The sequence below is a fragment of the Chiloscyllium punctatum genome, chromosome 32 (assembly GCF_047496795.1).
Source record: "Chiloscyllium punctatum isolate Juve2018m chromosome 32, sChiPun1.3, whole genome shotgun sequence".
Taxonomy (NCBI): domain Eukaryota; kingdom Metazoa; phylum Chordata; class Chondrichthyes; order Orectolobiformes; family Hemiscylliidae; genus Chiloscyllium; species Chiloscyllium punctatum.
Genome location: NC_092770.1, coordinates 19149389 through 19163061, shown reverse-complemented (window position 1 = coordinate 19163061; position 13673 = coordinate 19149389). Strand labels below are relative to the sequence as shown.

General features: G+C 42.8%; 1 protein-coding gene across 4 annotated transcripts in view; it reads left to right on the top strand.

Annotated features, from left to right (window-relative positions):
• kitlga (kit ligand a) overlaps positions 1–13673 on the top strand; it is a 184754-nt gene that overhangs the window by 99924 nt on the left and 71157 nt on the right. For all 4 annotated transcript variants that reach the window (XM_072551822.1, XM_072551821.1, XM_072551823.1 and 1 more), the window contains exons 4-5: positions 11937–12095; positions 12408–12570. In XM_072551822.1, coding sequence (XP_072407923.1) covers positions 11937–12095; positions 12408–12570 — 322 coding nt within the window. The remainder of the gene's footprint in view (positions 1–11936; positions 12096–12407; positions 12571–13673) is intronic.

The window sequence follows — 13673 nt, the reverse complement described above, 5'->3', positions numbered from 1 at the left end:
TGTTCGCAGCGCAGAATCCTTGAATATTTCCGACGCAGAGGTAAATAGTTCCTTGTTAGGCAAGAAGTGAAACGTTTGTAGGTGGGAATACAAATGTGAGTTGACAATCTGATCAACCCAACTCTTCATGTGGAATGGAGCATGTTCAAGAGATTGAGTGCTCTGTTTCTACTCCTAATTGGTATATTTATATGTTCACCTAGATTTCAAGAGAATGGAGGTAAGCGGATGGAATGTGCAGACATATAGCAGATGATTAATGCAAAGAAGTCTGGCGTGGTATGTGTTGGCAGAAAGGACAAGGAGGAGTAATATCAAATTAAAGATACAATTCCAAAGTCAGTTCACGAACAGAGGAACCTTGCATAGATAATTTGAAGATGTCAGGGTAGGTTACAAAGCAGTTCAATGCAGCTAAACGTGAGGTGATTCACTTTGGGAAGAATAACAGGAATGCAGAGTACTGGGTCAATGGAAAGATTCTTGGTAGTGTGGATGTGCAGAGGGATCTTGGAGTCCATATACATAGATCCCTGAAAGTTGCCACCCAGGTTCATAGTGCTGTTCAGAAGGCATATGGTGTGTTAGGTTTTATTGGTAGAGGGATTGAGTTCGGAGCTGTAATGTCATGCTGCAACTATACAAAATGTTAGTGCTGCTGCACTTGGAATATTGTGTACAGTTCTGGTCGCCATATTTCGGGAAGGATGTGGAAGTATTGGAAAAAGTGAAGAGGAGATTTACCAGGATGTTGCCTGGTCTGGAGGGAAGGTCTTAGAGGAAAGGCTGAGGGACTTGTGTCTGTTCTCATTGGAAAGAAGAAGGTAAGAGGGGATTTGATAGAGACATACAAGATGATCAGAGGATTAGATAGGGTAGACAGTGAAAGTCTTTTTCCTAGGATGATGGCGTCAGCTTGTACAAAAAGGCATAACTACAAGTTGGGGGGTGATAGACTTAAGACAGATGTCAGAGGCAGGTTCTTTACTCAGAGTGGTAAGGGCGTGGAATGGCCTACCTACCAATGTAGTTAACTCAACCACATTAGGGAGATTTAAACAATCCTTGGATAAGCACATGGACGATGATGGTTAGTGTAGGGGGACAAGCTGAAATAGTGTAGGTTAGATGGGCTTCAGATTGTTTTCACAGGTCAGTGCAACATTGAGGGCCGAAAAGTCTGTTCTGTGCTGTATTGTTCTATGTTCTATGTTCTAAGCCATTTTGGATCATGAGCTTTAGACACAAGTACAATGAGAAGGAGTGGGCCATTCAGCCCTTAATTCTGGATTAGTGGTGCTGGAAGAGCACACAGTTCAGCCAGCATCCAAGGAGCAGCGAAATCGACGTTTCGGGCAAAAGCCCTTCATCAGGAATGAAGGGCTTTTGCCCAAAACGTCGATTTTTCACTGCTCCTGAACTGCTGTGCTCTTCCAGCACCATTATTCCAGAATCTGGTTTCCAGCATCTGCAGTCATTGTTTTTACCTCGTTGATTCAGCCCTTAACCCCATCCACCATTCTATAAGGCCATCTGATTTGGCCTCAACTCTACTTTCCTCTCTAGATGCTTTGACTGCCTTGTCAATTAGGAATCCACTTAACTCAGCCTTGAAAATATTCACTGACCCTGCCCCTATTACTCTTCAGGAAGAGGATCACATTTTCCAAGAAGCCTCTGAGAGAAACCATTTCTGCTCATCTCCATCATGTTTTTAAGCTTTCCAACAAGGTCCTTTCAGTACCTACCCTGTCGAGACCTTTCAGAACCTGCCATGTTTCAACAAGGTCACCTGCCATTCCTCTAACTTTCAGTGGATTTCAACACCAACCTGTCCAGCTTTTCCTCATAAGACAACCCATTCATTCCAGGATGATCTATGAGAATGGCAGCAGGGACATGGAAATCAGTTACAGGGAATAGATTTGAGAAGCTGCGTTAGTCCTCCTTAGAGAAGTGAAGATTAAATGGAGATTTGATGAAACTATTATGCATTTAGACAGAATAAATAAAGGGCAATTGTTCCCATTGGCAGAAATATCAAGAACCAGAGGCCACTATTTGGAGATGCCGGTGTTGGACTGGAGTGTACAAAGTTAAAAATCACACAACACCAGGTGAGAGTCCAACAGGTTTAATTGGAAGCACTAGCTTTCGGAGCGATGCTCCTTCAGGTGGTTGTGGAGGACACAATTGTAAGACACAGAATTTAGAGCAAAAGTTTACAGTGTGATGTATCTGAAATTATACATTGAAAAATACCTTGATTGTTTGTTGAGTCTTTCATCTGTTCGAATACCATGATGGTCTCACTTCTTTCACGTGTAAATCACAAAACTTTTTTTAAATGTTACATTCTCAGGTTAACTCTAACAATTGGTGTTAGCCAGACAATGTTGAAGGTGTTAGCCCCCTGTGTTCCCTGTCTGTGCCATAATGTTTAGACTGATTCTAATCTAAAATGTATGTTAACAAAGTTTTTTGTGTGTGTGTGTGTGTGTGTGTGTGTGTGTGTGTGTGTGTGTGGTGCAATGGTGGTCACCTGTAGTGTGACATGAACCCAAGGTCCCGGTTGAAGCCCTCCCTATATACACAGACACGCACACAGACATACACACTCCTACAGACACACACACACTCCCACACTCACATGTATCTTCTCACAGACTTCAACCACTCTACACTCCCACACACACATACTCACAACCTCCCACCCCCCACATACACACACACACGTACACATTCCTGCAGACGCACACACTCCCACACTCACATGCACCCCCTCACCGATTTAGGCACTCTACACTCACATACATGCGCATATACACTCTCTCTCACTCACAACCACACACACACACACATGCACAAAAACCCACATGCACACATATGCATATATGTTTGTGGGGTGAATTTGTACTTGCAGAGTTATATTGTACTTTGCTCAAAAACTGCATGAATTCATGTAAGACTTTGTTAACTCACTTTTTAGATTAGAATCAGTCTAAACATTATGGCACAGACAGAGAATACAGGGGGCTAACACCTTCAACATTGTCTGGCTAACACCAATTGTTACAGTTAACCTGAGAATGTAACATTTTTTTAAAAAGTTTTGTGATTTACATATAAAAGAAGTGAAACTATCATGGTATTCGAACAGATGAGAAACTCAACAAACAATCAAGGTATTTTTCAATGTATAATTTCAGTTACATCACATTATAAACTTTTGCTATAAATTTGTGTCTTACAATTGTGTCCTGCACAACTACCTGATGAAGGAGCGGTGCTCTGAAAGCTAGTGCTTCCAATTAAACCTGTTGGACTATAACCTGGTGTCGTGTGATTTTTAACAGAGGACACTAATTTAATTTGATTGTCAATGTCGTGATATGAGGAAAGTTCCTTTCACACAGCAAGTGTTTAGGATCTGGAATGTGCTGTTTGTGAGTAGGTTCATTTTATGATTTTCAAATGGGAATTGAATAGGAACCTGAGGAGGAAATGATCACTGGCATAAGGTGAAACGATGTGGGAATAGGACTAGCTGAGTTGCTGATGGAGAGTACTAGCATAGCTTCAACAGGTCAAATAGCCTCCTTAGTGCTGTACCATCACGATTCTACAATGTCTACTGAAGTAGTGGCTCCAGTTATCTCGTTCACTGTGTTGTGTCCCCAAAGATTTAGTCCTTTGGTTGGAAGTTATGGTTGGTGTAGATAATGCCACAAGAATGTGTTGTGAACTGGGTTTGAGAGCAGTATGAACAGGGCATTTTGAATGCCGTATTCAACTCTTTTATATATTTTTGACAGGGTATCCATATCTCATTTGTGTCTTTAAGAACCTTACAAGCAATGATGTATGTTTGAAATGCAATCATCATTATTCTACTGTAGAAACTACAGCAGTCAATGGACACAACAAGCACCCACAAACAGCAGCATAACAAATGACTTCTTAATCATTTCTTGGTTGACAGGTAAATACTGGCCAGAAGATCAAGGACAACCACACTGCTGTTCATTAAAACTGGTGTCACGTGATGTTTTACAGTCATGTAATGAATCAAGACCTCAATGTGACACTAACCAAATGACAATACAACACTCCCTCTGTACTAAATGTTTGATATTCAACAGTTTGGAGTGTGCTTTGAACCCACAATCTGTGATACAGCAAGAACAACTTGTAATTATGTACTTGGCTCCTAATTAATATATTCCTGTGGACCAGTACTCAAGAGCCAGTTTAGATTAGATTAGATTCCCTACAGTGTGGAAACAGGCCCTTCGGCCCAACCAGTCCACACCAACCCTCTGAAGAGTAACCCACCCAGACCCATTTCCCTCTGACTAATGCACCTAACACTATGGGCAATTTAGCATGGCCAATTCACCTGACCTGCACATCTTTATTAGGTGGTCCTTTCTGTTGTGTAAGGGCTCTAGGATTCAGGCGCAACCTTTTGATGATTTCACATAATTGCTCATAATGGGCAAAAATAGCACAGTGTGGGCGGAGCTAAAAGAAGAGAGAAACACATGGAGAGCTGGATGGAATCCTGAAGTCTAGCCATGTGAACGATAGAAACATGGGCAGAGAAACGTGGAGAGTGAACTGACTACTATCAGGCGATAGAGCTCATGGAATGATCTTTCTGTAATGCAATATGAGATTAGAGTCTGGTATGTTCCTGAATATTATGCATTGTAGTATTCAGTCTTAGTATGTAATTGACAATGTTGTAACTCAAGCCTGAAGACTTCTGTTGCCTTCTGTTGCTCAACTTTCTTTCCTTTCTGTAGGCATGAAACCACTAAACAAAAACCTTTCAAAAGTGAATTCCTTTGAATATCCTAATTACCTGAAAAGCAGCACCAGCTGCAGATTTGTGTTTGTAGATTTGATTTTGTTTAATCTCATCCAGGAGGACACCTAGCAATCATTCTTGTTGATTTGCTATTACCAGTTGCACAGTGGAACTTGCATTTCTCCCGCACTGACATTTCACAAATTTTTCTATTCTTCCGTGTGTTTGTGAACAGACAATTAGCTCTCCATCTTCTTTGTCAATGTCAGTAGCTTTAATCTTTGAGGAATAGAACATGGCAAGTTGATCTCGCCTTGAATGCAGGCAGTGAAATAGGAGTGTGATAAAAGATAGGTAAAGTTCAATCCCCAAATACTTGAGTTACTTATTGACTCGCAGGGGATCTTGCAATACTTGAATTTTCTTCCTGTTTGAAGTCCAGTTTTCATAATCTAGACTTTTGATATAAATTCATCAACAAATTATATCGAATACCAAAATTGCAGAGGTTGCATATTTTGAGAATGTGCTAAATAATGTCTTTACTATCTTGTGGCCTTAGACTCACGTTATATTGCATTCAGCATGATAGTGAGGCCTTTGTCTCACGCTTTTCATGTAATAAAATGTTCCACGTTTCTTCAGAGGAGTTTTATTAACCAAAAATTGAGTGAATCACATAAGGGCAGGCAAACAAAGTGATAATTTTTAAATTCATTCTTGGGATGTTGGTGACAGTGACTAGGCCAACATTTATATCCATGTCAGTAACTGTGCTTGAACTGAGTGGCTGCTGGGCCGTTTGGAGGCACCCCATTGCTGTTGATCTGAAGTTAGATGTAAGCCAATAGATTTCCTTCCTTAAAGACCAGTGGTGAACCAGGCAGCTATTTACAATGACCAACAATAGAATAGAAACATACAGCACAGAATAGGCCCTTTGGCCCATGATCTCGTACCAAGGATTAATCCTAATCTAAAATAAAATAACCTAACCTATGCACCTCTCAATTCACTGCTCTCCATGTGCATGTCCAGCAGTCGCTTAAATGTCCCCAATGACTCTGCTTCCACCACCACCACTGGCAACGCATTCCATGCATTCACAACTCTCTGTGTAAAGAACCTACCTCCTCTATATCTTCCTCCTATCACCTTAAAACTATGATCCCTTGTGGCAGTCAAACCTGCCCTGGGGAAAAGTCTCTGGCTATCTTCCAGAACTGGACACAATATTCCATGTGTGGTCTCACCAGCATTTTGTAGAGCTGCAGCAAAACCTCACAGCTCTTAAGCTCAATCCTTCTGTTAATGAAAGCCAAAATACCATATGCTTTCTTAACAACTCTATCCACTTGGGTGGCAACTTTGAGGGATCTATGCACTTGAACACCAAGATCCAGCTGTTCTTCCACACTGCCAAGAATCCTGTCTTTAATCTTATATTCAGCATTCAAGTTTGACCTTCAAAATGCATTGCTTAGCATTTAGCCAGGTTGAACTCCATCTGCCATTTTTCAGCCCAGCTCTGCATCCTGGCAACATCGCACTGCAACCTGCAACAGCCCTCGATACTATCAATGGCACCTCAAACCTTTGTGTCATTGGCAAATTTACCAACCCACCCCTCAACCTCCTCATCCAAGTGATTTATAAAGACTACAAAGAGCAGAAGCCCGAGAACAGAGCCTTGCGGGAAACCACTCACCACTGATCTCCTGGCAGAATAACGTCCATCTACAACCACTCTCTGCCTTCTGTCAGACAGCCAAATCTCCCTGTATCCCATACCTCTTGACTTTATGTATGAGCCTACCATGGGGAACCTTATCAAATGCCTTGCTGAAGACCATATGCACCACATCTACTGCCTATCTTTCATCAACCTGTCTCGTCATCTCCTCAAAGAACTCAATAAGATTTGTGAGGCATGACCTGTCCCTCATAAAAACCATATTGACTGCTTTTAATCACGCCATGCTTTTCCAAATAGCCATAAATCCTATCTCTCAGAATTCTTTCCAAAACCTTGCTGACCACAACCGTAAGACTGACTGGTCTGTAATTGCCAGTGATTTACCTATTACCCTTCTTCAAAAGAGTAACAACATTTGTCTCCCTCCAGTCCTCCAGTATGACTCCCATGGAGTGTGAGGAAGCAAAGATCTTCGCCGGTGGCTTAGCAACCTCTTTTCTCCTGGAGCAACCTAGGATAAATCTGGTCTGGCCCCTGGGGATTTATCAATCTTAATGTTTGCCAAAACTTCCAGCGCATCAACTTCCCAAATCTCGATCTGTTCAAGCTGTTCCCTGGCTCCTCAAAGTTCTCATTCACAAAGGTCCCTTTCCTCAGTGAAAACTGAAGCAAAACACTCATTTAGGGCTTCACCTACCTGCCCAGACTCCACACACATGTTCCCGACGCTATCCCTGACTGGCCAAACCTTCTCCTGCCAAGCCTTTCCTGTGCCCCTCCTGGCTCTCCTCAGTCCATTTCTGAGCTCCTTTCTAGTAAGCCTGTAATTCTCTAAAGCTGTGCTAGATCCTGGCTTCCTCCACCTTACATAAGCTACCTTCCTTTTGACGATTTAGAAATGCCAGTGTTGGACTAAGGTGTACAAAGTTAAAAATCCCTCCACACCAGGTTATAGTCCAACAGGTTTATTTGGAAGCACTAGCTTTCGGAGTGCCACTCCCACCTGATGAGGGAGCAGCGCTCCGAAAGCTAGTGCTTCCAATTAAACCTGTTGGACTACAACCTGGTGTTGTGATTTTTAATTTCCTTTTGACAAGAAGCTCCTCTATTCTTGTCATCCAAGGCTCCTTAATCTTACCCCTTCTTATCTGTCTCCGAGGAACAAATTTATGCATCACTCACAACAACTGTTCCTTGAACAGTCTCCACATGTCTGATGTGCCCTTTCTATGGAACAATTGCTCCCAATCTGTACTTCCCAACTCCTGTCTGATAGCGTCATAATTTCCTTTTCCTTAATTAAGTACTTTCACATGGTAACTGCTCCTTTCCCTCTCCAAGGCTGTGGTAAATGTGAGACAATTATAGTCACTGTCACCAAAGTGTTCTCCCACCGCGAGATCTGACATCTGTCCTGGCTCATTACAGAGCACCAAATCCAAATTGGCCTCTCCCCTCGTCGGTCTGTCTGCATACTGAGTAAGGAAACCCAGTTCAGGTGCAACCCATCCTTCATGTACAAGTCCCACCTTCCCCAGAAGACACCCCAATGGTCTAAGTATCTGAAGCCCTCCCTCTTGCACCAGCCTCGCAGTCACGTGTTAAGCTGCACTCACTAACTGTTCCTCATCTCACTATCTCATGGCACCAGTAGCAAACTTGAGAACACTACTCTACTCGTCCTGCTCTTCAGATTCCAACCTAGCTCTCTGTAGTCACTGTTCAGATCCTCAATCCCTTTCCTGGCTATGTCATTGGTGCCAATATGTGCCACGATTTCTGGCTGCTTACCGTCCCCCTTCAGAATCTCGTAAACCCGATCGGTGACATCCCGGACCCTGGCACCGGGGAGGCAACATACCTTCCCGTTCCTGCCCACAAAATCTCCTGTCAATCCCCTATTGAGACCCCCACCTCTAACATTTTTCTATTCTCCGCTGCCCGCTCCCCACCCTCCACTTCCCTTCTGAGCCACAGTGCCAGGCTCAGTGCCAGAGACCTAACAAATATGGCATTCCCCTGGTAGGCCATCCCCACCAGCAGTGTCCAAAACAGTATACTTATAGCTGAAGGGAACGGCCACAGGGGATCCCTGCTCTGTCCATCGGTTCCCTTTCTTCCCCCTGACTGTAACCCAGCTGTCCTTATCCTGTGTCTGGGAAGTGACCACCTCCCTGTACATCCTCTCAATTTCTCCCTCAGCCTCCCGGGTGACCTGCAGTTCATCCAGCTCCAACTCCCGTTCCCTAGCTCAGTTTTCGAGGAGTTGGAGTTGGGTGCACTTCCCGCAGATGTGGCCAGCGGAGACATGTGTCATGCCTCTCACCTGCCACATTTGCAGGAGGAATATGCAACTACCCTAACAACCATACCTCACTAATATGTAAGCCCACACAGGACTAAACAAGGAGGAGAAAAAAATAAAAACCTGAAGAGCTTACTGAGTTGACAGACTCTTAAGGTTAGAGGAGGTGGGTGGGAGGGAGAGCCTATAGTGTATTGTAGGGCCTCTGGTTTAGCTCTCACCCACTTAAAAAAAAATCACTTACCCTTCCTGTCAGCCCTCGTGTCTCTCCACTCTCTCTCACTGCTCTGTTAAAAATGGAGGCTGACTCCTGATGTAAGGTCCATTTTAAGTGGGAAAACTCACCCTTCCCGGCAGCCCTCGTTTCTCTCTCCTCACCGCTGTGTAAAACATAGAGCCAAATAGCTGATAGTTTGGCAGTCATCATAATTCCAGATATTTATTGAATTTCACCATCTGTCTTAAATGCGATTGTGAACCCACACCCTCACAATTTAAACTGAGATACTGGATTACATTATCATTGACACCACCACCTCTCCAAGTTTTAACGAGCCTCTTAAAGGAGGAAAGAGAGGTAGACGATCTTAGGAAAGGATTTCTAGAGCCAAGGACCAAGAGAGCCAAAAGGCACAGCCATCAATGGTGGAACAATTAGGAATACTGAGGACTCCAGAATTAGTTAAGTGCAGATATCCTAGGCCTAGAGGAGACCACAGAGTCCCATGCCACAGCTGACAATGATGCCAAGAAGGTGACAATTCCCTTCTGCTATGTTTCAACCTTGGAGCATGACATGTTCCAGCTGCGTGACTCATAATGTCTACGTGACTCATTATATCGTGCAGCCTGACAGAAAGGTTTGACATCACAGCTTGCTGTGTCTTTCAAAAATACACAAACCATTCACTGTACACTTTATCAAAACCTTACAAGCAAAACAAATTTTTAAAGAGCCATCAAAGTAGTCAGTTTATTCATGTTTGCTTCAGCGTTATAAAATCCCCAGATGATCTCACCTTTGAGCAAACTAATTAAGTTTGGATGGGGGGCCTTTGTTTTGCATGTCACTGATGAATAACAATACAACAGAGCTTAGTCCACAAACTGCTTGTTGTTATCAACACTCTCAGAATACAGGCTCAATATTCAATGACTCTGTGGCTCTGCAGATAATAGACTGAGTTCTGAAGTTGGTGGATTCCGGCCCAATTTAGATATTTGAGTCTGAATCAAGACTTTGCACTCCCAGTGTACTGGTGAGAAAGTGCTGAGATATCAGAAATGCTGACTTTTAAACGATACATTAAACCAAGACCCCTTACCAGTCAGGTGGATGTAAAAGATCCCAAGACATAGAGGGCTCAGGGAGCTCTCATCCTTGCCAATATTAATTGCTCAACTAACATTGCTGAAACAGATTATCTGTCTTTATCAAATTGCTGCTGGTGGGAGCTTTCTAAAGGGAGAGAGAAAATCACCATCATCCTGGTAGACAATAGGGCTGCTGTCACATTAGAGAGAGAGAGAGAGAGAGAGAGATGACTAGTGGTCATTTAGATGGAGGGTCACCATAGTACAGGAAGGTTGAGAAGATAAGATGGTCTTAGTAACCTCAACTAATACATAATTTGGAGATGCCGGTGTTGGACTGGGGTGTACAAAGTTAAAAATCACACAACACCAGGTTATAGTCCAACAGGACTATAACCCCTGTTTGACTATAGTCCCTGTTGGACTATAACCTGGTGTTGGGTGATTTTCAACTAATACAGAAATTGAACATGCATTGTAAGCCACCCATAAGATTATAAAATGTAGGAGGAGAAATCATCATTCTACCCACTGAGTCTGTTGCAACACTGATAAACCTCACCTCCACATACCCTGCCTTGTCCACATAACCCTAGTGATTCTCTTTCTGATTTTAAAGTCTGTCCATCAAAGCCATGAATATTTTTAAAGACTCCTCCTTGACAGCTCACTTTGGTGAAGAATTCCACAGATTCACTACCCTCTGAAAGAGGCAATTCCTCCTCAGCCCTGTCTTAAATAAGAGGCCCCTTACCCTGAGATAATGCCGTTTGGTCTTAGTCTCTCCCAAAAAGAGAAATGACCTTTTTGCATCATCCACGTCTCCCTAGAACATTGTATGAGTCAATAAGGTCATCTCTCATTCTTTTAAACTCCAAGAGTACAGGCCCAACTTACCCAATCATTTAACACACCCAGGATCGACCAAATGAACCTATTCTGGACTGCCTCAAATGGCAGAAATCTCTCCTTAGACAAGAGTACCAAAATTATTTACAAAGTTAAAAGCCACACAACACCAGGTTATAGTCCAACAGGTTTAATTGGAAGCACACTAGCTTTCGGAGCAACGCTCCTTCATCAGGTGATAGTGGAGGGCTCAATCCTAACACAGAATTTATAGCAAAAATTTACAGTGTGATGTAACTGAAATTATACATTGAAAAATTGATTGTCTGTTAAGCCTTTCATCTGTTAGAATACAGTGATAGTTTCAATTCTTTCATGTGTAAATCCCAAAACATTTTTTTTTAAAAGTTGCATTCTTGGGTTAGCTTTTGTTGAAAAGTGTGGTGCTGGAAAAACACAGCACGCCAGGAATCACTCCTGAAGAAGGGCTTATGCCCGAAACGTCGATTCTCCTGCTCCTCGGATGCTGCCTGGCCTGCTGTGTTTTTTCCAGCGCCACATTTTTCAACTCTGGTCTCCGGCATCTGCAGTCCTCACCTTTTCTCCTTCTCGGGTTAGCTGTTAACAATGGTGATAGTTAGACAATATGTTGAAGGTGTTGGCCCCCTGTGTTTCTGTCTATGCCATGATGTTTAGATTGATTCATCATGGCATAGACAGAGAACACAGGGGGCCAACACCTTCAACATATTGTCTAGCTATCACCATTGTTAACAGCTAAGCCGAGAATGCAACTTTTTAAAAAGAAAGGTTTTGTGAAAGGTTTTGGGTGAAAAACATGTCTCATTCATTAAACCCTGAAACCCAGTGTAATCTGATAGCTATCCCCCTAACACCAATACATTTGGATTCATCATTCTGAACATCAAGTAATTTCTGAATTCTCTCTCACTGTGCAGACTGATACATGTTGGCTGCATTTAACAGTGCCTGAAATGTCATTCAGCTTGGATGTACTTCTTGAAAAGTTTGCCAAGAATTCGTCAAATTATTTAATTATCGAAAATCTGCACCGGATTCTGGATGGTATCCACAACTGCCTATCCGACGACAAGAAGGTACAGTCTTTATTTGCATGTTTAATCTGACAATGTCTTCCACTGTCTGTCTGCAATTGAGCAGTCATAGCGCGTGGGGGCAGTTGCTACAGGCTTCAGTTTCTGCTTCATGAAGTTCCTTTCAGAACTTTTAAATTGTTTTGCATATATTTGGGAATAGTGGAGTTGAGCTCTGATCTTGTTGAATGGCAGAGTTGAGTAAAAGGGAAAAGTGGTTCAGTACAGGTCTTCTAGTTTATTTGTTCCATGCACTAAAAGCAGACTTCAAAAAGCTGGATTCGGTGTTTAACTTTATTTCACATTTCTATTCAGGACTATCATGAAGAATCTGAGTTCAGTTGTGAAAAGTCCAATCTGGAGCCTAAGCAATACTTCAGTTACTTCAATGAAATCATTACTGCCTTCCAATTAGCAGAGGATACCAATCCATGTGATGCAGAGGCTATCTGCAGGCCGATAGAGCCACCAGACGCAGGTAGAATTTTTGATGCTCCATAAATATTGCTGACTTTCTTTAAGCATTCATGTGAGATTTAATGCAAGATGCAAGATGCAAGGAAACCTCAACAATGATTGAAATTTTCACTTAAGAGTTACATTTCATTCTTCCTTCCAGTAAGGCATGTGTATGCTGTGCCTCAAGAAGGATATCATGGCTTTAGAGGAGTGCAGGTTGGTCAGACTGTTGCTTGTTAGCTTGTATAGACTGGAGTTGTGTTTCCTTGAGTATTGGTGATGTTATCATGGTGTTTAGCTGAATAAATTTGCATTTACTTCACACCATTCACATTCTCATGATGTCCCAATGTACTTTGCAACTCATAAGTACTTTGTATTAAGCTTCGGAGTGTATCGGCTGTAAAGTGATTCTGGGCCAACTTGGATTGTTTTTGCCACGTGTCCGAGGCTGAGGCCGACCTGATAGACGTGTATAAAATGATGTGAAAGTGAGGACTGCAGATGCTGGAGATCAGAATCGGGATCCGATGGAAAGGCGCAGCAGGTCAGGCCGTATCCGAGCTGCAGGAGAATCGACGTTTCGGGCATAAGCCTTTCATCAGGAATGAGGCCCGTATCTGAAAAGCTTCAGGGCAGAGGAGATGACCTGTGGTGTGCAGTGAGAGAGGGATTCACTAAAATCCTTGTAGAGGGAGGAGGAGAACTTCTTCAAGGTAGGCATCCTTGGAAGAGGCTTCGCAGTGAGGTTATAATCAATGAGGAGCAAGTGTGGACTGCAAATGCTCAAGATCAGCGTCGAAAGTGTGGTGGTGGAAAAGCACAGCCAGTCAGGCAGCATCTGAGGAGCAGGCGAATCGACGTTTCAGGCATAAGCCCTTCATCAGGAATGAGGCTCGTCGATTCTCCTGCTCCTCGGATGCTGCCTGACCTGTTGTGCTTTTCCACCACCACACTCTCGATTTGTACAAAATTATAACAGGTATATATAGAGTCAATAATCAGTGTTTTTCTCAGGGTGGAAATATCAAATACAAGAGGGCAAAAGTTTAAAGTGAGAGGAAAAAAATTAAAGATGTATGAGGCAAGTGTTTTACACAGAGGATGAGAGGAATGTGCTGC